The 23329-nt window shown below is 38.6% G+C and overlaps 1 protein-coding gene across 1 annotated transcript; it reads right to left on the reverse strand.

Annotated features, from left to right (window-relative positions):
* Positions 1 to 6863: 6863 nt before the first annotated feature.
* Positions 6864 to 19668, reverse strand: c1qtnf1 (C1q and TNF related 1). Its single transcript, XM_017710996.2, has 4 exons — positions 19470 to 19668; positions 10401 to 10588; positions 9746 to 9864; positions 6864 to 8629 (listed from the first exon to the last, which is right to left on the reverse strand). The coding sequence occupies exons 2-4, from the start codon at positions 10583 to 10585 to the stop codon at positions 8079 to 8081; spliced, it is 855 nt and encodes a 284-aa protein (XP_017566485.2). The 5' UTR covers positions 10586 to 10588; positions 19470 to 19668; the 3' UTR covers positions 6864 to 8078.
* Between the last annotated feature and the right edge of the window lie 3661 nt (positions 19669 to 23329).

The raw sequence follows: 23329 nt of genomic DNA on the forward strand, positions 1-23329 counted from the left end.
TTTATGGCTCAGTGGCAAGTGGCATTTAACATGTGCTGCATTACTGCATATTCAGTAGCTGTGAAAATAGAAGATTACCAAGACAGGAAAAAAATATTCTTTCCTTCTCTAACTGAGTTTGCTGAAAGCCTTAGAAGGGCGAAATGGTGAACTGGTAGAGTACAGCTCAGTATCTGCAGAGTGACTGGAGAAAGGCTTCCTAAAGCAGTTCCAGTCCCTTCACACGAGCCTAGCCTGAGCGAGTGGGGAATTGATGGCACTCGGCAGCCCCTGAAAACAGATGCCAGCACACCAGCGAAGGACTTCAAGGACTAGCTGTCGACAGGTGAGCCACTCCAGCGAGCACAAATTGTCCTCTCTCCTCTGAAAAGTGCTTAGCTCATCTTCTGGTGGGCCTGGGGAGGGGTAATGGCTGTTATATGGGTGGAGAGTGATGGAAATAGGTTACAGCTGGACCGTTTTGCTGGCTTTCTCACTGAGCTTTTAGCTCTCACTCCTCTTGCTATTTTGCTCTTTTTTTCTCCCCGCACTCAGTGGCAGCAGTAAAGCCTCAGAGAGACAGAGAGCTTCACAGAGCGAGACTGGCAATGAAGCAGAGAGGCAGCAGGGTCACCAAGAGGCATCACAGCCTGCCAAGTTCAGTGGCAGGAGGGCAAGCGAAAAGCAGAAAACACAGCCTTGTGTCAGAAGGACAAGAGGAGAGGAGACTGGGTGAGTGCATGAAACGCCAGGAAGCTTCAAGAAGGAGAAGGTCAGATGATCTCAGATGACTGAATATAAGTCAGCAAGCTCAATAACACACTGAGCAAATGCAGTCTAGGGAAAAATAAACCAAACAAAACATGCTGAAACCTTGGACTGACATTGTTTAGGCCTGAGAGAGCACAGTGCTGGTCACAGAGAACTTCAAGTCCTTGTAGATGGTCTCTCATTTTAGCTATGGATCTACTTAGATTAAGTGATTTAGGAATGTTTGAGAATTGGATTAATATTGTAGAAGGGACATAGGCCCTAAATTGAACAAATGCAAAATTAATTGTGCTTGAGATGTACTTTTACAAACTGTAAAAATTAATTTACTTCATCAGTTATGTTCCCATTTGTAAATCAGCTATAGCTCCTATGCTAGCTCCCAGAGATTTGCTGATATGTTGAAAGACCAAATTAAATGTGGAAAAAATAAAGCACATAATTTTTAGCCTTTGAAGTAAACATCTGCAAAAAAGGCTTTAAATGTAGTCTAGGTTCATAGATTACAACCAAGGTGCAAAATACAGGTGGTCCTGCGGGGTCTGGAACCCCCTCATTAACCTCTTGGACCTCCTAAATTTCTCAAAATCAAAATTCTGAGAGGTCCCTGAAAAACAAATTTATATTAACATTATACTGTTCATTAGGGAAAATTTATGATTCACCAAGTTGGCCCCTCATAGCCAAGCAACTGCAACTGTGCTTGAGATACCTCTAAAAAACTTAACAATATGGTGTAGCTTATTTGTAAATCTGAAAGCCTGCCCAAAGAGATTGGTGGAAAGCATGAATTATTATTCTTTTTACAAACAGAAGACAAAAGAGTAGATGTGCAAGATCTCAGTTAGCATTTTTGAATGGAGCCTATTCCAGCGCTCATTGGGTAGAAGGCAGGAAACACTCTGAAAGGGTCACCAGCCATCACAGGGCAGACACATTCACACCTAGTGGCAATTTAGCATCTTCAATTCACTTGACTGCATGTCTTTGGACTGGGGGAACACACTGGAACACCCGTAAGAAAACACAGACATAAGGAGCACATGCAAAAACAAAACAAACCAAACTAGAAAAGAGCATTTCCAAAACCAAACATTTTACTGCCTTTGAAACTAACATCAGTACTGCTAAAGCAAGTAAGTTAACAGACTGCCAACGCCGGAGTAGCCAGCCAACATGGGGACCCCCAAATATCAGAGGGTATTTCAAACTGGCTACAATCAAGTCATTTAAAAACTTTTGCCCCTTTTACATTTTTTGTACCTGTTGTTAAGTTCTACAAGATAACATTTGTTGTACAGATCATCTTTTCCAGACATAGTGTACTGTTTCTTCTGGACTTCTGACCCACACAATTCTACCTACTGTTAATAAAAAGGGTTTTCCACCCAGTGTGGGACCGCTGCCAATATTTCTTTTGCCAATATTTGTACCTCTGTTTATGCATTTGTGAGCTGATGGACTGATATATAAAATCAGAAAGTGAATATTTGAAAACTGTATATAGAAAAAATGAAATTAAAAACAATAAAAACATCCAGGCTATATGACCATGAGCACACACTGGAGATAGAAACTTAATCAGAGGAAATGATTTCTGACTGATCGATTTCAGCCTGTATGTGCTCCGTTCAGCAGAACCATCAATGTTTCCGGCCATTTCACTCAACTGTGCATTTTGCTTGGCTCTGGGCTTTCTTTAGCCCTTCTGTTGATTTTTTTTTCTCAGAGCTGCTAATATAGCTTCATGCCTTATTTATACCGCATTTGATCTTGGCTCACTAGTAAAAAGTTTTAAAATCAAATTACGTATCTTCATCAAGGGGACGAGATGAAGAATCAGAGAAAGAGATGTCTTTTCTTTTTTTTTCTTTTTCTGTGTAACATTTGCAGCTCATTCTTGCTAGTGGCTAAGTGGCAGTGCTCCAGGGCTTGCACTGAAAATCTAATTTGAGAGGCTGTAGGAGAGCCAAGACCAGAAGCCAAACATAAATTTACTCACCATAGAGCTAGCCAAGCAGTAACTTCCACTGCTATCACCACCCAGCATCTGATTCATCTCTCTCTCTCTCTCTCTGTCAAAGAGGATCAGCAACACAGATGCACAGAGTTAGCATTAGCTTAACTGGCTTAAACGAAAAGCGCTCTCAGAAGACACCTAAAAGGAAGCTAAAAGCACTGGAAAGTGGGCCTGTGTTGTTGAGTCTGCAGAAAAAGCTTGCTTGTGGAGCAAGCCTGCTTTCGGGCCCTTTTATCCCATCTGATGGCCCATTATCATCTAGATAAAGGCTCATCAGGAGAGAAGCACACATCAGCACCTGTTCTTAATGGACTGGACACTGAAACTACTGCCAAGCATCAAATGTCTTTACATTATCTTGCTGCAACTTGACCAGCTAGCTCTAGGATTTCAACCTAGATATTTTTTAATGTTAATAAAATGCTGACTTGACTATGACCAGTAATTTCAGTACTATGCAGAAGGTTGGCCTACCAAAGTATTATCTACTTTTGTTGTGCAATTTTATTTACCCAGAGCAATATTTTGAAAAAGACAAAGCAGCCTAGTTTAGCCAGACTGCAAAGGCAGCCTGTGGGGAACACTGTGTGTCAAAAACGGAGGCCTTTGATCCATGGCTTTATGTCCATAAATGGTATAAGTCTCTCTTTTCATGAAGGTTCCAGAATGTACTTCCTCCTCATTAAAAGTAAATGAGATTTAAGGTATTTCCAGGTTATTGGGCAATGCCATGGGTCCTGGAGCATAGCTAGCAAGTTAACATTACAGAAAATCATCATGGATGCATGCATGACTTTGTTCATCATGTTCTTGGAAGTAAGCCACGTACGACTATCTATGACTATCTATTGAAATATTAATACACTTTGTCCTTAGCTGTTGTAGCAACTACAAACAAAAAATTTTGTTTTCTCTCTGTTTTTTACACTCTTTAAAAAGATGATCCTTTGATTCTTTAGTAAAGAAATGGTTCTATTTAGGACCATGAACAATCAAAGAACCCGCATGATTACTGTAAATGATTCTTTGCATCATGGTAGCTTTCTTCAGACTGATTGAGAATGTGCTTTAAATGGTTCTATATAGAACCTTTTTGAAAATGGTTATATTTAGCATCCAAAAGAGTTCTTCTTTTGTTATGATGTCAAGCTTGTAACAGTAGAAGACCTCTTTTGGTGCCATATAGGACTCTTTTCTATAGCACATTCAAGTACATTTTCCATCAGTCTGATGATCCCTTTCATGATGCAAAGAACCCTTTAATCACTCACCTAATTAATCAGTTCTTTGAGTGTTCATGGTTATATGAGCGATATATGCGGTCCAGTAGACATATTAAGGGTCCCATGGCCAGATCTGCCTCAGGGCACCTTGGGTGAGCGCCTTGGAGCCCTGCGTGGCAAAGGGCCTTAAGCATAAAACATATCTAATCAGGAAAAGTCATGTGTTTAACTGACAACAGTCACGGCAACTTGCTAAATAGCATATCCTTCTCTTAGGCACCTAGCCACAAGCCCAGATTGATCACAAATCTATCCAATAAAGTGTGGAAAAAGTCTTTTAAACTGCATTTTTAACCCCTGAAAAGGTAAGGGTCCACTAGCAGGCCCAAAGTTTTACATGCTTCTATAACATAAGTATAGCTCAACCAGTTAGCATTGAAGTCCCTGTAATTACTGAATTCATAGCTTTAGTATGTAATAAACCTGAGTTTTTAAGGGGTTAGGAGAATGAAATTTTCTGAATGAAGTCACCCATGAGCGTTGTCGTCGTATTTCTGGGCAATCAAAATTTTAAAGCTCTTTGTGTCATTCCTGAACATGAGGTAGCCCAACGGACCAGTCCCAAGGCCCACTTTATTTTCTTAGCCAGCCAGTGCTTAGCATTTGTTGCTGTTTAAAACTGTCAACTTGTGTTACAAATGTGGTTGCTTTAGTCTCATCAATGTTTTGTAAATTTGATACTTAACAAGGCTCTTTTGCTAAAATCATTAAATAGCCTTTGTCAAATTGTGAAAGCATATGTCTCCATGCACAAAGGTCATCAACGGTGAAATAGAGGCCATAAACATACCTTCTTATCAATTTTGATGGACGGTTTATTCGATTTTTAATATGCTGGTATTGTTTGTCCTTGACTTTGTTGTGCAAATTTCAGTTGTCCCATTTTAATTTGGTTGTGTCATCTTCACTGTGCAACGAGTTATGCCTGTTTTGCATGATCGTATACTTTATAGGAAGGGTGTCACTGGTTGGATTTGAATTAGCCTGCATTCTAAGTGCATATAGACTTTCTCTTGTTTTGTCTTCAGTGGCTTATTGCTACATTCTTTTGCTTTCTCTATGTGGACTCACATTCTGTTTTTCATAGGTGACACAAACAAGCAAAACCAGACCCAGGTCATATTTTTAGCAATAGAGTGACATAGACATACTAAAATGCTTCATTAATATTGCCTGTGGCTGATTAAATGTAGAAAAATTGCATGTTTTGACGTTAGATGCATATCATAAGAAAGCAAATTTCCTGCAGATGTGATGCTGCTTTCATCAGTTTGATTAAATTTGTTGTTACAAAGTAGCAAAAAGAGTTGTTTGGGCAAAAATAATTTGAGATTTTTACTTGTGTGTGTGTGTGTATATATATATATATAAAATCTAACTTTATCTAAAATCTTTATGTAAAATCTAATTTTATATATATATATATAAAAATCTAACTCTCACTGGAGTCACCCTCACTATGTGTATATATATATATATATATATATATATATATACACACATACACACATAGTGAGGGTGACTTCAGTGAGAGTTAGAGCCTTAGAGCATCAATGACTAGGGTCCTGTGAGGGACTAAAATAGTACCTGTGCTGTGCAAAGGTTAGATACCGCCCTTCATTTATTTACTTTTGAGTTGAAACATCTCTAAGTTTAACTTATTAGACTTAGAATTAAGACTGGTGTACAGGTGTTTCACAACGGGCTGTCAGTCAAAGACGAAAGATGACTGTTCAGCAAAAACCTGTTGTCACAATTTAAGTAACCACAAGAGGGTGACAGAGTCTTGCTGCAGATTACATAAAGTATTTCTATAGCATACATTATGCTTTAAAAGCACATAGGAGGTTAAAACAGATTCATGAGCTCTCTTTTAGAGCATAGATTTCAGTGGTGCTATTAAAATTAAGTTATGCCAGATTCCAATACACAGAACTGCAGTATGTAGTAGATCATTTTCAGACACAGCATGGACATCTGGACTGCATCAGCGCTCTGTTTACCCAAATTCTCTTAAACTCATCACATTACATGCTTGGCTGTGATACATCATTGTAATATATGTCTTAATGACTGTCGTAAAACTCAAAGTGAGAGCGCCATGCGAGTTGAGAAAAAGCATTAATGACGATTATCAATCTGTCACAGATAACGGTGAGAACAAAGCTACTGTATTGTACGCACAGCAGTTAAAGTCAAAGGTGAATGCCTGCCCCTGAATATGGCTCAAAGTATGTTGAGAGGTATGCGTCGCTGCGCTCTGAGCGAAGAGAGTGTGAAGGATTTGGACCAGTCGCAATTGCACACACTTCTCAGCCCAGAAAATTCCTCTGGGTCAAGTACATTTCTAAATCCAACCAGGCCAGTGGAAATAACGACACACCCACACACAGCCAAAGACACCCTCTTATGCAAAAAGTCTACACTAAGCTGTTTTTTAGTATTTCTTTATGCTTTTATTAGATATATTTGCATCATCTTAATTTGTACATCATATTTGTTTACATTGCTTTTGAATGTTCAACTCGATGCAACAATACTGGCCTGCAACACATGAAGTCTTTTCTATAATATCAGTGAGTGGAAAAACATTTACAGCTGCTGACATTAAAAGTGCTTCCTCATGAGGCCTCTTTCTCCACTCTTAATTCATTCCTGTAGAGTGCCATGGACAGAAAGACCAAAGTTCACTCAGGGCCATCATCACCTACTATACTCTGATTCATTTTTATGAATCAACAAACCCTTTCATAATACACCCCTTAATGTTCCTCAGTGAAACGTTATCAGTAATCCAAGTTCAAAACAGATTAAAATGAGTTTTTTTTAATATTATTATGTAAAATTTCATTTGCATCGTTTACATTATGTATAATTCAAGTCCCTTACAAGCTTACAGACACTGTAAACATACCAATTCTGAGAATAAAAAAATACAGTTATAGAAAATAGAATATGTGCATATTTCAAATGTTCAACAGCACCATCAAACTGTATCGTCATTGACTAGAGCACCTTTTTTGATTTGAACTTCACCATAGCATTTTATAGACTAGTGCAAGATGATGCAGCAAGAAAAACACAGTCTAGACTGGCAGTGAGTTTGCATGTGCTAAGTTATTTTAGGTTATTTTAATTATTCAGAGGCTTGATTTGATCTCTTTTATAACACAAACCTCAATATTTCCTGTTTAGCAAAATTTGAAGCTGAGTGTATCTTTAATTGATTCTTTTAAAGAGCTCAATTTTTATTGATATTCACTATTGTGCAACACCACCCTTCATTTATTTATTCATTTGTTTGATTTATTTCGACTCAAAATAAAACTTTTTTTTTCAATTATTCCTTTTTCAACACCAGAAAAAAGTAGCGTGCATATATAACAGAAAATTACATAGAAGTCGCAATCACTAAATATCTTTTAATAATTTTTTTAACTTTTAGAAACTTATTTGACTTTCCCCATTCTTATGTAGCTGGATAAAGTTATACCCAATCATTTCTGCAAAGTGAATAACTCATGTTTAATCACCATTTTAACTATAAATTTAATAAACAAAGGGTGGGCTCTGACTTTTGCACAGTACTGTAGGTTATATTCAAGAGTTGTATATGCGTTTAATTGATGCATGTTACTGAATCCTGTTATCCTCTTGCAGTGTTTGTGTATCCAGCAAAATCAGTTCCAAACTTCCAGCTTCCAGACAACAATGAATTTGTCACTCAATGCCAACCACTAACTCCGCAACACCACTATAATGGACCTAATGAAAGTCATTAAATTTGGTCCTTGATTCAACGTTATGCTCCCAAAGCCTCTGATATTTTTCTCATACCTTTGTTCACGTCATACTCAGATTGGTGGATAATAATGTTATATTATTTGAGAGGGGCTACTCTTACATAGCCTACTACATGTCCAATATAAATGATACAAGAAGTAAGCAACAAGATGTTATTTCAGTTATTCAATGCAAATATACTTGGATGTGTTTTATGCCTGTAGACACATCACAGAGGTCTGCTAGCCTTCACTCTTGGGTTTGATGAGGTGGCCGCTGAATGTAATGTAAGTGTCAAAGTCATCACTGAATACAGCGTTTTCTCTCTCGCCCTTAAAGAGTCGTACCCACACTTCGTCATCTCTTTCCAGCTCCAGCATCAGGCTCTGGCTCTGCATGATGGAGCGATCACTGGGCTGGGCGTACAGGATGGCCATCTCCTGCTCGTTCTTCATCACGTGCAGGTACGTCTCCTTCTGGTTCCACGTGTGCACATTCAGGCTGAAGAAGTAAATCCCTGACACATAGCAGAAGAACTTTCCTGTGAACATGTTAAAGTGACCGTACAGGTTGACCAGCTCAGTATCAAACACCAGGGTCTGGTAGTAGTCATTGCTGTGCAGAGCCTTCTTGCGGCCGACAGAGAAAGCAGCGTAGTAGGACTTGCAGGGTTCTCCTGGAGTTCCTATGCTGCCCTTGGTGCCTTTCAAGCCATGAGGTCCTCTTGGGCCCATCTGCCCGTTCTTGCCTGTTTTCCCATAGGACCCTCGCTGGCCAACTTCTCCCTTTTCCCCTGTTTGGAAAAGGAGCAATAAAGGAATAGATTGGTGGAAAAAACAAAGGAGCAATGAAGGAATAGCGTAGTGAAAAACAAAGTTACACAGTTCAATTCTTACCCAAAACTGGTGGTGTTGGTATCCAGAGTTTGCGTCTTTTGTTTGGCATTGTAGCTTCAAGGCTACTGGCTTTAGTTCTGCATTGGAGCTATAAATCTAGCTAACAAGTAATAGAAGTTTACCACTCACAATTTAGAATTATGTTAATTGCATTTCTAATGCCTGAATTTCTGATAATGTATGATATTATCTTAAAAAAAAAAAAACAAACAAGTACATGCAGTGGTTTCTGTTACTGCTACTGTTTTTCTGTGCAACACACTTTTATCCATTTTTATACAGAACAGTATGTCATATAGTCTCACAAAATATAACTTATTTGAATGCAGTTTGCACAGTGTCATTAGTTTAGGCTTAAGCCTCTATTACTTTTTAGCTATTACCTCATAGCTCCATTGAAAATCTAAAGAAAGTTAAATTCAGACACCAAATATGTCTTGGCTGATAGACTCTATTTGAGATAAGGAAAAATTAGATTTTTTACCAAACTATTCCTTTAACAGGCTTCAGGAGCAGCTCTGATTAAATATCACATTACACAGATTATGTAAGAGCAGGAACCTTTATGAACAATTTATGTTGCAGTCAAAATGCACTCAAGACAACTAAACGTGTTATGATAGCTATTGTGTAACTGGTCCAATAGCCGTAAAAACTTTATTTTAAAAATCTGGTTGGCTCTGCCAGAGAGTTTCTGGACAATGAAGTGTCCATTTTCTCTCTGAGGGTCCTGCACAACCATTCACACTCTGACTTATTGTCCCCTATTCTTTTTGGTTAGACCATAAGTGGTGAAATTACACAGGCTGTGATGCTATTTTTGCGTTAACACAGAGCTTTTCAGCATAAAAAAGCAGTATTCTGTGCTAAATCAATCCACTTAGCTGAGCAAAATGGTTATAGACAGACAATGCATTTCACGATTGGATTGCAGTGATGGAATGTTTTTTTTATCTACTGTACCAGTCCTGGAGATTTAAACAAGGTATTTTTGTAAGGCGTAAACTTTGTACCTTTGAGGATAGTGATGTTTATCTGTGGAACCACCTGGTATTGTGGGTAATTGCTGCCATACTGGAGTGGTTCCTCCACTGGATCACAACATCGCCTGCACTCTGTTCTCCTCCTTTCACTGCAGGAGACAAAAACTTATCACTATCTTTGCATCCTCAGCTTCATTAGCATGCAATAATGACATGGAAGAGGGATTATTATAGAACTGCATTATTACAGCAATAAGCCTCTCAATGTTGTGTGTCAGAGTGATTTTACTACGATAAAGGGGTGTTGTTAACCTTTAAATGCAGTAAAGTCTCTGTAATGTAAGTGGCTTATTACTTTAATAAAACATCTATATCATAAAATATACCAGTATTTAATAAATAATTTAGTGTATTATTAATATAAGAACAAGTAAAATAAGAACCTCTGCCAAACTGTGTAGTTTATTTAAAGTAGGCCATGACTGCTAAACATTATCAGAGAAAAAGTTTGCTACATGGATAGTACAATGGTGTTTAATAACTTTATGCATTAATACAGAGAAATGGATGTGTTTGGGGTATTTTACAGTTTAGAATGTGGGATTTATCTATTTTTACAATGATGAATTTCTTCAAAGTTGCAAGACATGACATAAAATTATAATGTAAAATTCATTACCAGTACCTGTTATCTCTATGGTAATCTGTTTCTTGGTGGTAATCTCTGGGATCATATCTGTCCTGATCTTCCTCGGGGTGAGGTGTCCTGTACGGCTCAGCCCACTTTGCACAAACCAGCAACAGTAGTCCAACGCTCATCACCAGCAGGGGAATCCCGCGACCACCAGACACCTGCATCATCTGGAACATGTGCTGAGGAGTGAGACAAAATGCTGTGAACCTTGCAAGGGAATGAATTTTGACCAAGTATTTTAAACACAGTCATATTGAGACATATTGTTTATGCACAACAGTAATTATGGTTCAGTCATCCAAACTATTCCAGAGAGGGTCAAAATCCTTCTTGGGTCTGGTTAAAGTGGTTTTGGGTGTGCTTTGGGGACACTGAACTTCTATTATTATCTGTTCTTTTGCAAATTACAACTGCAGCAGAAACAGTGTACTCTGCAAGTAGCATTGCTGTGCTCAGTTGCCAAATTTCCTGCCCGCTAGGCTAATATTTCATCCTCAGTTTAGACCAGGCACTTTTTAATTAAACCAAATGGACAAAGTAGAAATAACAGTGAAGCCAGTTTTGAAACTCTGTTTAACACCATTGATCACTTCAGACATGGGCTCCATAGCACACATAGTCACATGAGAGTTTTTGGCCTTGTGCAACATGTTGTCTGGGCTACAAGGTGTGCATTACCATGTTGGGCTGAGTCGAGGTGTAGTCTTTCGCTTAAATTGATCATGTGATCCCCCAGTTACAAGTGTGCATGCAAGATTAATGTAGAATGAAAAAGAAGAGTCTATGCAGGAGTGAAATAGTCCAAAGCTAGTAACATCATGGGTGGAAGCACTTTTTATTCTTTTTAAATATTTGTGCTGGAACAGTGTTGACTCCATCACAACCTGGGGTACCCAGGTGAAAGTGTTTAGTGGCTCCTCACAGAACACAATAAAAATAAGGGAGCACTTTGTTCAGTGTAAAAACAATGTCTAACTTCACGTTTCATGTAATTTTGTTTCTGGTTCCATCTTCCTTTGGCTATGTAAACAAGCAAATACTAGTTCTGAGCCATATCCTCTTCTGAAATGAAGAAGAGGCTCATGAGGACCTTTTAGAAAGGCCTTGTGACCTTGAGAAACAAAGCCCTGACAGAAGTTTTTGGCTGATTGATTGACTATTCCTGACAATTACATGATCAGACCTCTTTATCTGCTTCATTTCAGAGCAAATTGAGATTCCAGTCGCTGCTCCCTCTCCAGTTGAGTAATTGTTTGCATAGCAGCAATTAACCTGGGGTCAATTCCTTATATTTGATCTTTTCTGATGTGCCATTTCAAAGCAACTTCGTGCAGTTCAGATTTGTTTAGAGGAAAAAGCAGCCAGTATCCGTGAAGTCGATTCTGTTTAAAGGGCTTTATGTGAAGAATTTGCTTGAGTGAATGTGCCGCTGAACAAAGCCCTGCACTGGGCCACATTTTTGCAGAACAGTGGCAGTAAATTACATTGAAATCCAGAGCATTCAGTGCACTATGCAAATGTTAGCTCTGATCTTTTTTCAAAAGCCTAATGTGGTAAGAAGGCATAGGGACAAGGATTTGCAAGCACCTTATAAAATGGTATCTCAGGCTAACTTGAATAAGATGTACATATGCATAGAACAATTTATGGCTTCCATTAAGCCATTCATTTTTCAAACACAAGAGCTATTGTCAGATTACTTAAATAAATGAATCTGACAAAAGGCCCTCCTGAACTGACTCTCTGAAATGGATACTCTTCGACTGCCACTGAATTTTGGAGCAACCTAATTTCTCAACAAGGAACACTGACACAGATGAGACCAGTTAGTGGACAAAGCGAGTAATGTGAGGAACTTTACACAAATATTGTGTTCTCTGGTATACACAGAAAAACACAGCAATAATGTGGATTACGCTCCTGAGCTAGAAGAAATGGAAAATTACTCCATGCAGGACACAGTTATGACTGTCTCCAGCTGTGCAGACAACCTCTGATGAGGGCAGGTCTCCATTTGGAGACTAAGCAAATGACACACTTTGACTATGTTGACAGTAGGTCAAGTACACCAGTAAAACAGTAGCATTAATGTGCCACGTTGCATTACAATATAAAAAAGAAATTCATTGGCTTTTATTAGATATGTAAGGCTCTACTGAAACAGTTACCAGTATACATTATATCTCTACTTACCTTCAGAATGAATGAGAATCTCACTAGATATAATAATTGGCAGGAATGGTAACACTTTATTACTATTCTCAGCTACAGAATTTGGCAAGAAAGCATTTTCATTAATTTTCCTGTTGGAATTATCTTCATTTGGGTGCCAAAATATGACACCTTTTACCTTTCAGTCGAGTTAAATTTGTCAAGTAACATATTAAATAAAATATGGAGGAATTTTTTCTTAATTTTATTTTAGGTTTATGCTTTTATTTGCTTTTAGATTTCAACTTTTATGGGGCCCAAAATATATAAATGGACAACCCTCCCTGTATTAAATAAAATAAAGTAGTAGTAGTAGTAGTAGTAGTAGTAGTAGTAAAGATATGATAAAAAGAAGAAGGACAATGAAATGTGTAAAATTCAGAGATGGCCTGTGAGAGCAAAAGCTACATTATAACAGGGCATATGACTTCTCATAGGACGTCCCATTTATATGCACACTCTCTCTGTGTAACATAATATTCCTCAGTACTGGTTTATCTAGATATGGCCATTGACTCTGTAATAAAAACACCAGTTCCAGCTGAAAAAATAGTGAACACATTGCACATACAAGCCATAAACCTGACAACTCAAAGTGTCTTCATGAACACAGATCAAGCTAAATTATTCACCCCCTTCTGGAAACATGTGACTTGGTGAACATGCACTAGTAATCCACTCACACTGTTCTGTATCTCACTGTGCTTGAAATAAACCACTCTATATGGTGTCTAAACCCATGGTCTTAAAGATGCAGAGAGATGGAAAAACCTGTAGAGGTTCAAAGGTTTTTGAGGGCCACTGCTTTGAGGGGGCTCTAATCCCTCACTAATCTTTTGATGTGCTCACTTGAGTTTACTCTGACCTTTTCTTGCTACTCACTACTGAGGAAGATGTGTGGTGCTGGTCTGCATCTATAATCACCTCACTTAACACATAACTGTGAGTGTGTGTGGTGTTTTGTAAGTCTTTTTTTTTTGGTCTACATCTTGTACCCCTTGTTTGTTTGTCCCTCCCTGTTCATGGTCATTCAAATCTGATAGCACTGGTTGAAATTCTCTCTGCTTCCTGCGGATGTCAAGGTCTGAAGGTCGTGTTTACTCCTGCAGCAGTCATTCAGCGGCGCCTTTGCCCCAGCCAAAAAGTTAGCTCACTTCTATCAGCATCTGCTCTGAGCTGACTGTAAATGCATTACATAAGCCGAGAGTGTTATTGCTTTCTCCTTCTCCAGGGAACGCCATGCTCCAAATCATTAGCATCCCGCTGCTTCTCCTCAGATCATCTGACACCAGCTTCACCTTCTACTGTGTTGATTTTGAGAGATGTGAGCCAAAGACAGAATGAAACAAAAGAAAAAAATGGTTTTCTAGCTTTTTCTTTTTTATGAAGACCTGAAATGTCAACAAAAAAAGGCCAAATGCCTTTGAGCTTCATGCCTGCCATTCTCGTTCCCCCACAGTTTCAAGAAATCCACTAGTATTATTACAAATGCTGTAGGTTTCATCACAACTTAATTACTGTTTATCAATCTGCTGTTCTCTTCAGTACCTCTCTGTATAATGGCATAGAGGCATGTGTCAACCTGTTTGTTCTCTAAGGCAAAACTGCGGTAGGTAGTGCGCCTGACTCTTGATATACACGCTGTGGAAAGAAAAGTTTGAAAGTCTGTAGAGTACACAGCAGCAGGATAAAAGTAAGCAAGTTTTCTTTGACTGTGTTTAGGAGTTTGGTTAGGGGTCATGTCTCTGGTGAGTGACCCTCAAGGTACAACTTAATGGCTTTCTAAACTTTCACAGCCCCTGGCATCTGACAAAACTTTTCATTCATCCTTGAGGTCAGTACTCTATTCTCTCCTTTTGCTAAGGTGAAGTATTTGGTTCCATTCCTGTAAGTTTGGTAGGAAGTAAGCTACAAGTTTGGAAATAATTAGACTGTTTCACAGTTTTTGTTTTGGCTTTGCACTCCAGCGCTTTGGATTTGGATTTGAACAAAGAACATAAGGTTCAAGTGCACAGTCTCAGCTTCAATGTGATGATATTTGCATGTTTTGGATGAACACTGGATGAACACTGATAGTAATTAGAGCCATAAACTCTTTAACTAATACTTAGAGTGATTGGCCTAAGTAGCATAATCTTAAACAAAACTGTTTAGTACTTAGTTACAAATCCCATCTACAATTTGAATTTGTAGCCTTTGAAATCGATGCCTGCCTAAATATCTGTGAATATCTTCCCTGCTGTTACTCTGTCAGGCTCGTAATGCAGCCACATTACTGTTCTACCGAAAGATGAAACACCATGGGGCAGTTGGGGGTTAGGTGTCTTGCTCAAGGACACCGCAGTCATGTGCTGTCGGCTATGGGGATCGAACCGGCGACCTTCCAGTCATGAGGCTGGATCCCTAACCTCCAGCCCATGATTGCCCCATTCACACCATGATTCACAGATGAGGTAGTTTTCAATGGATCATGTTCCTCTTATCCTCATTCCATAGTACAGTTACAGGTTAATTATTGTCTTATATAGAACTATATCAAATTTTATTTATTTATTTGTTTGTTTGTTTATTTTTAGAAAACCTGTTCTTCTGTTCTTCAGTCACACCAGCGGTTTGTATCTTATTTTAAACTACATTGTTGTGTGTAGTCTTTGACACTTAATGTGTGGCAATTTGTCCTTCATTAGGGTGGTCTTCCATGGTCTGCAAGTTTTTTGCTACTGATAAGCTCAAATGTCCTTGTATTTGTCCGGATGCAAATGCCACATGCAGAACTGTAGATCCTGTTTGTTAGCTCTCCTGTGCATGAACAGCAGGCCAAGAACAACTGAGCCATCTTCCAATGGCTTATGGTGCCCTGAAGTTGGGCAAACCATGTACAATGCTGTGAAGAAGTATTTGATTAATTTATTTTACAGCATCATAGTCATAATGACTTTTAGAGAACCATATTACACACAAAAAACACAATTTTGTTATGATTTCATTTATTTATGGAGCAGAAATATCCAACATTAAACCACCCTTGTGTAAAAGTCACTATCTACTTAAAGTGCATAACTTGCTTCATGACCTTTAGCAGCAACACCTGCAACCAACATTTCCTATAATTTGATATCAGCCTTTCACGTGGTTGTGGAGGAATGAGAGTGCACTCTTTGCAGAGCTGCCTTAATTCTGATATATTGGTAGGTTTTCTTCTATAAACTGCTTGTTTATGGCCCTGTCTCTATTGGATTCAGGTCAGTATTTTGACAAGTTCATTCCAAAGCATTAATAGTGTTTCTTTTCAGCCATTCAGACGTCGATCTGATTTCCTGTTTTGGAAGTTTCTGCATTTATTTTTTCTTGCTGCACAACCTGATGTTTCAGCATCAACTAATGGGTGCTCTCCTTCAAAATTCTCTGACAGAAAAGAACAGAATTCGTGGCTCTCTCAGTAATAGCAAATTATGCAGATCCTGAGGCAGTAAAACATGCCCTCCCCTTCCTACTATCATGAGCATATTTGAATGTTTGGATATTGTTCCTATTGTGAAATAATGAACTTGATGTATGACATATAAAGTGACCTATGTCTGTAAAATGTTACATTTTGGCCTAGTCTATACACAGAACAGTGTCTCAAAAGGTTTAGGGATTGTCCAGGTGTTTTTTTTTTGGCAAATGTGAGATGATTATTGATGTTCCTTTCGATTAGCAGTGTTTTCTTCCTTGTTGGACTTTTGTGAAAGTCACTTTTCCTCAGTTCCTTTCTTACTGTGGAGTCATGAACACTGACCTTTGCTGAAGCTATGGAGACCTGTAGTTCCTTGGTTGGTCTCCAGGAGCCTGTCATGACTTCCCAGAAAATTTGCCTCTAGGCCCTATGGGATGTTTTGGCAGGCCAGCCACACCTGGGAAGATTCACCAATATTCCTAGGGTTCTCAATTTGTAAATAAGGCCTGTCACTGTGGTTTGGTAATGTCATGTTTTGATAATGGACTAGTGTGCTTGCAAAAACTTTAAGGAGACTATATCTGATGGTTAACTAGTTAAAGTAGGGTTACAAGGCTCGCTTCATTCAAGCTTGACTGTTTTAAATCTGCTGAATCTTATGATTTAAAAATTTTGTTAATTTGTTGCTTGAGTATGTGAAGGGTGATTTGCATGTTAAATAATAAATTACAAAATAATTTTAAAAATGTATTTTATTAAGGTTCTCTGTTTATTTTAACATTTTGGTTACATATCTCAACACATTCACTCAATCTCAAATATGTATTAAAAAATAAAAAAGTTGAGCGAGTGCAGTTTCACAGAAAAGTATAGAAATCTGTGATTCCTTTATGGTTTACTCAGTATAAATGTAAATGCAAATTGTAATTACAAATTAAACATACTAGCCTGAAATTTAACCTAAAGGCTATGGTTTCATTTCAAATCTATGGCCCAACTGAAAGGATGGGGTGTTTTTCATTTAGGTAAAAATCTGGTATGCACAACATACTAACATGTGCTCATCAAATAGGTGATAACATTACCTGATAACATTTGAAATTCACCAAATGGCATCTGGTGCTCCCCCAGTAGTATCTGGTGCTCGCCTGATATTATCTGATGAGCACATAATAGACTGAGGTGTGTACCAGATTTATTCCTACAACCTCATGTCCTTTCAGAAGCTCTGTACAAATACGATGGGTTCAAACATCAAAGAACAACAAAACTTTGTCATTGTCCAGTTACTAGGGCTGCACTGTGACCTACTTTCAACCACAGTGAATACCCACCCTTTAAACCTGCAGCTATGCAATGTTGAAGCCCTCATCTACACTTGATATGCATGATATGCTCTGTGAGAACCCGCAGACATGGGATATGCACTGTTTCAATCTGATAGCAGACCACTACCCTCATCAGCCGCTGCACACCAGTATCCACCTGCCTCATCTTTCCTCCTCACTCCTCACTTTCTGCTTTTCCAAGTGCTCTGCTCTCACCATATAGCCAGTACATGCAGGCTGCCATGTCTTAGTGAATGATGAGGTACAGTGATCTTGAATGCGGGATGTAGTGGCCTGCATATCTCTAAGTACCTGATGAAAAAGCACCAGAACCGGCTGTCGTATGGGCCGCCCAACTGTTCAGGCCTACCCTTACTGATATTAATTGTTCCTTAAGTATGGTACTTATTCTCTGGTGCTGCTCTTGAGCAGTTTGGAGCGTGAAAGGGAGTGAACCTTTAGTTTGTTCAGTGGAAATCTTGCACCTGTGTTGGCCTTATTGTTTGACTTCATTCTCCCCCCTACCCTGCCTCACTCAGCTGCAAACACATAGGGGGTAAACCACAACAATCCAGTCAGTTTGCAGCCTGAATATTCAGTAACATACCTGTACCAACAAGTCTACAGATTATGCAGGAAAGGTACGCACCAGCGAAAGTTTCCAGCTCCTGATTAAACAGTAGCAGACATTCAGTTCATCACTGCAAGTGAAAAGCTTATGGGAAAAAACCTTTATGTGAAAAATGTATTACTGTTTTCACTCTGACAGATTATGAGTTTTATTATATATTAGAGCACTTAATATTGTGTTTAAGGGAGATTTTCTCAGGGGTGGAGAGCTGCAATTCTGTCTGAACAACTGAAACAAAAACACTCCATCAGGCCTGATGCTGCGTGCAAGGGGCTAATTAAAGGTGCTGTAGCATGTGAATCTGAATGGCACCAGCAGCGTCAAAGGAGGATTCAGAATATTCATTTTAACGCAGTTTCCGGCATTAATTTTCTTAATGTTGACAGTTGCTGCAAGAATTCGATTTTTATTATACCTCTGGGTGGACGGAGAAAGCAGAGCTAAATCTGATCCTGAGCCTTACATCAAAGCTGAGAGTGAGTGAAGTGCCTTTGAAGTCCACGTGGCACATCACTCTGGTCAGCCACACGTCTGACCCATATGAACAACATTGACTGTCACGTGACCTTAGAGCAGTCTTTCACCATGGGTCCCTGCAAAGTGCAGCTTAGGAGAAGGCAATGCTAGCAGTAATTCTTTTCTATGTGACTTTGATGGCATATTTGGCCTGATTCATCCATTCAATGGTGAATTTTCTAGAACAATATGAGAAAGATTTTGCACTTGCCTCTACAGTCTTAATGTGTGGTTACCTTTGGTGTCACAAAATCCTGACATTCATGATGTACTGAGAGAATCAGTGATCACTGACACATTTCTTTTGGATCTATCCCTCTCCTGGTGCACAAACCAATTCCAGAAATGAGGCAATTTGAACTGGGCTATGTGATGGCATGCCTAAAGAATCCTTGTCCTAGATTCAGCACTGGCCTGTGCTAATCATTTATCCTCAATAATGAATTGCCATATTACAAACATATTGTTTATCTTTATAATACACTACAGCTGAGCTCTTATGCATCATTAGTGAGTTTCTGAAAACCTTTATAAATTTGCTCAAAGTGCTGTAGAAAGTCATGATCTGTCATTTACTAGATGTTTCTAACTGTTCTGGCTGAAGTGCATATTTTACTCAGATTAGTAGACAGTGGCAGCGGTATGTGGAAAATTCGGATCATGCTGGGATTCGTTATTTTGCTAGGATATTTTTGTCACACACCAGGATTAGGTTCAGTGTGCCATCTGGGGAAAGTTTTTATACTGTTGCCTCATCACCGTGCAAATCCTGTTCATTTGTCCCACAAGGAAAAGCTCCAAGTAGCAAAGAATGGTCCCAGTCATGCAGCAGAGTCTTACTCTTCCATCACTTGCATCCAAAACCATACTCCAGTGCACGCTTATTTATGGCTTTTGCTAAGTTGAATACATTGTCCAAAAGAAATCACACTTACCTCTAGTGTTGGAGGTCAAACTAAAGCTTGTTAGGAGATCTTCTTTGTTTTGCACCGTAAGTGCAAGAATGTGTTAGCTGGCAATGTGCTCTCTCTCCCTCTTGCTCTCTTTCTTCTTTTGAGAGTGTGTTCGCCTGTCAGGCTTTGCAAGACATCTCCCTCGTGCACTCCCAAACTCAGCGTGCCATCAGGAGCAGGGGAACAAGTACAGGAAGGGAGGAGGACAGAGGGCGGGGCAAAGATACAGCCAAGAGGGAGGGATGAAAGGAAAACAACAACAGGACAAAGGAGAACAAGAAGAAGCACTACAGGCCTAAATGAGCCTGTAAAAGAGGAGGACAGGGCAAAAATGTGCAAAAAAAAAAAGATCAGAGAAGGAGGTACGAGAGAGAGAGAGAGAGCAAGCTAAAGGAAGACAAAAATACAGAAGTGATTTAACCTGAGAAACTTCAGTTCCTCGCTTACAAAACTAGAGACAGAAGGTAAAAAGACATGGAGAAAAAATTATTTTAATAGACTTCAAGTCCCACATTTCAATGCTTGACTGGTAACTACATGACTTACATACTGTATTAGGAAATTGTACAAAAAACTACTAGCAAAAACATTCTAGTAAAATCTTGCTATGGAGTAAGTATGGAGTATGTAATAAAGTATGGAGACAAAAATATGCTTGAATGAATGTTTAAAAGCATCCACATTCAAAAAAGTACATATATAAAGTATATGCACACTTATGTATATCTATATCTTAATCAGTATAATTGGTTTGGTAATATGTAAGTGCAGTATTCATGGAACCATAACTTACTATCCCTGGACAGGCGCACCATGCAAGATTTCCAAACTTACTCTCAGACAAGCAAATAGGAAAGCGAGACAGAAGCCTGCAGTCACTCCAGAAAGCAGTTTCAGGATGACTTGAAAGCAGCAGGAACAGCAATTACACAGAGACTAATATGGAATGAACAGCTCCACAAGATGCACGCCTAAAATTTGCTAAGCTTAAATATCTTCTTTTATGCTTATGAATATACACTTTTTTGTTTAAGTGCCAAGTCAAAAGACTGTGTGTGTAAATTTGAAGTGGGTTCCACAACAGAGACAGCAGAGTTCAAGTAAAGTGTTAAGAAAATAACGTTTGACCACAGCCAACACTAGTGAATCTGCCTTTTCTTGAGCCTTTTCTTAACTTTCTGTTAGCGATGTATCAACTAATTGGCTCCTGCACAAAAATCAAGTAAGAGTTTTCTTTAAACTGATATGAAGAAAAAGAATGCAAAGGAAAAAAGAGAGAACATCTTTTACAATCTGTGATGAGCACTTTGAAAGTAATAATGTAATAATATAAAATATAGTATTCAGTTTCAATCAAGTACAAATCATCCAAAATTACACTGACAAAATACCATCACTTATGTATTTTCAACCCTATTACTGAATAATGTATAATAATTGCTGAATAATAAGAATAATAACTGAGCGTGATAGGTCAATCATAAAGCTGGTTTTTAGGGGTTAATAGAGAGACACCAGATAGAAATTAATTTACATCATGTCACATTCCCAGACTATTTAGGAGATGTCTGTTAATCTTACTTTTTTACAAAAGTAAAAATCAAGAACATCTCAAGAAAACATTCTCACTTAATGTTTTTCAACTGTCTGCAACAAATGAGAATGAGATCTACTGTTCTGTACTGTTCTGTACAGTTCTGTATTATTATACACAAGAGTAAAACATACACAACATGTACTTGTCATAAACCTAATCACTGCTAGTCATTTAATCCTGTAATTGTCTAAACTCCAAAGTTGAAGTTCAGTCTTTGACTCACATGGAACGTTCACCCTCAGTGCCTGTATGTTGATGCCAGATGCTCTTCATGGGATAGGAGGGCACTTTAGAGGAGCTGGCGTCACCATTTAGAGTGGAATAAACCTCAGAGGTATTTGCTCAGAGGAAGGTAAACAAAGCAGAACAAAATTGAAAACACCCTGCATTAACATCTGGCCACCTCTGCAGTATAGACCAGATTTACTTCCCTGCTTTTTTCCTCAGGTGGTTTGAAGAGAAATGCCATAGTAGGGTCTTATCTGAGGTTAACATTGAGGTAATGGAACAAGAACGGAGCAGATATAGTTCTGATGTTACACTAAACTAGCAGAAAATCTGATCAGGCGAACCTATTCTAAAGCACATGTTTGCATGATATAACCATCTTAAGTCACTCATGTTATTAATGGACTGTGTTCACACAGCACGGTCCGGTCCCAGGGTGAGCACAGGAAGGGCAATGGAAGATCAGGCACAGGCCGCTTTGATCAGATCCACAAAAGCAGGTCCTCTGTGTTTATCTTCTCTCTGCAGAGGGTTTTTTTGTTCCACTGTCATTGATTGATTCAAAGGGCTCTCAGACTGGGACCTTGTGGTTAACTCTAGACCTGAGAGGAAAGAACTGGGGAGTATTAAGCAAGGATGCTTGGACAGCATGTGTGGCATTTAGAACTAATACACAAGCTGATAGAACTATGTGCTACATACCACGTCCTGCATTACTTATAGTTCAGTGAAAAGCCAAGAAGAGAAATGTCAACAACATGTCTGCTTATGAGACTTTGAGTATAAGAGGTCACAGCTTCCGCTTGGAGGAATTTCCCAGCACTCTGGATTTAGCCCATATCTTCTTATGTAAACAAATAAAGGGGCTGTCTTGAACTTTACCGTGATTTACATAGTGGAAGTGTGGGTAAGCAAACCCACAAAAGTAGCACAAAATATCATGCCTCAAAGAACCCCATTGTCTGTCTCTGTTGAACACTACAGCATATTACATTAACTGTTTTCATTATGATTACAGTTATCTGATTTGTTTTGGGAGTGTGGTGTCATGTTTAAACTTTTTACATATATTCTTCTATTATTATTTTCTTAATCTTCACACAGTGAATGTAGGAAATTCTCGATCACTCATTGATACAGGACGTACTGTTGTTATTCCAAATTATGCCCACTAGATGTCCTCACCAGCAAAGAATTTCATTGGAACTGCAAGCAATGAAGTGCAGGCCTACACGGTCTGATTTTATTTCAGCTCTCTCAAGTTTTTATATGCTTTATCTCAAAATACATTTGATATTTTTGGCATTCTTAAATCTGTTAGTTTGGTAATCATAGTATATTTTCTTGGACAACACAGATTTCAAAATTCCTTAAGGAATTTTGTTTCTGATGCCCATTTTTGTTTTACATATATGCAAAACAGTCATAATTAATTTTTCCACATGGCATTTGCCCAACTTTATCCCTCAGAATTAAACAGTGTATTTCTTACTGTGTTTTTAAGAGTGATAAATGTAAATAAACTCTGTTCTGACTGGCTGGGCTGTATTGTGCCTCACTCAAAAGCACTTTGAGCTGAAACACTCCTTATAACATCGGCTTGAATGGGTGGAGATAACCTGCTGTAGGCTGAACTGGCAAATATATGTAAATACATTTTTTGTGGCAATTTTACTGTTTTGCAGCTTAGTTTTCATATATGAGGGTGAACAGTTTGTTTAGAAATTTGAATCATGTTTTGCATATGCATCAACCTAATTTAAATCAAACAGAGAAGAAATTTGCTTGACCATGTTGTGGGCCTATGAAGCCCAAAAGTATGCCCAAAATCTGAGGTTGGTGGTCAAGCACGAAAAAGTGCTTTATTAAATGCCATCTTCAAACAGGACCTCCAGGCACTATAGATACTGGGGGCAGCCAACAATCTGTGCAGGAGTTAAGTGGATTTGTCCAGTTTCATCACACTGTTGTACATGCAGTCTTCAGCTTTGTGTGTTGTGTGATGTGTGATGGAGAG

Source organism: Pygocentrus nattereri, chromosome 13 (assembly GCF_015220715.1).
Source record: "Pygocentrus nattereri isolate fPygNat1 chromosome 13, fPygNat1.pri, whole genome shotgun sequence".
NCBI classification, from domain to species: domain Eukaryota; kingdom Metazoa; phylum Chordata; class Actinopteri; order Characiformes; family Serrasalmidae; genus Pygocentrus; species Pygocentrus nattereri.

Coding starts and splice junctions, on each gene's coding strand:
- c1qtnf1 (XM_017710996.2), bottom strand. CDS start 10,585: ATGTTCCAGATGATGCAGGTGTCTGGTGGTCGCGGGATTCCCCTGCTG. Junction 9,865..10,400: donor GATTACCATAGAGATAACAG/GTACTGGTAATG, acceptor TGTCTCCTGCAG/TGAAAGGAGGAGAACAGAGT. Junction 8,630..9,745: donor AAACATCACTATCCTCAAAG/GTACAAAGTTTA, acceptor TTTTCCAAACAG/GGGAAAAGGGAGAAGTTGGC.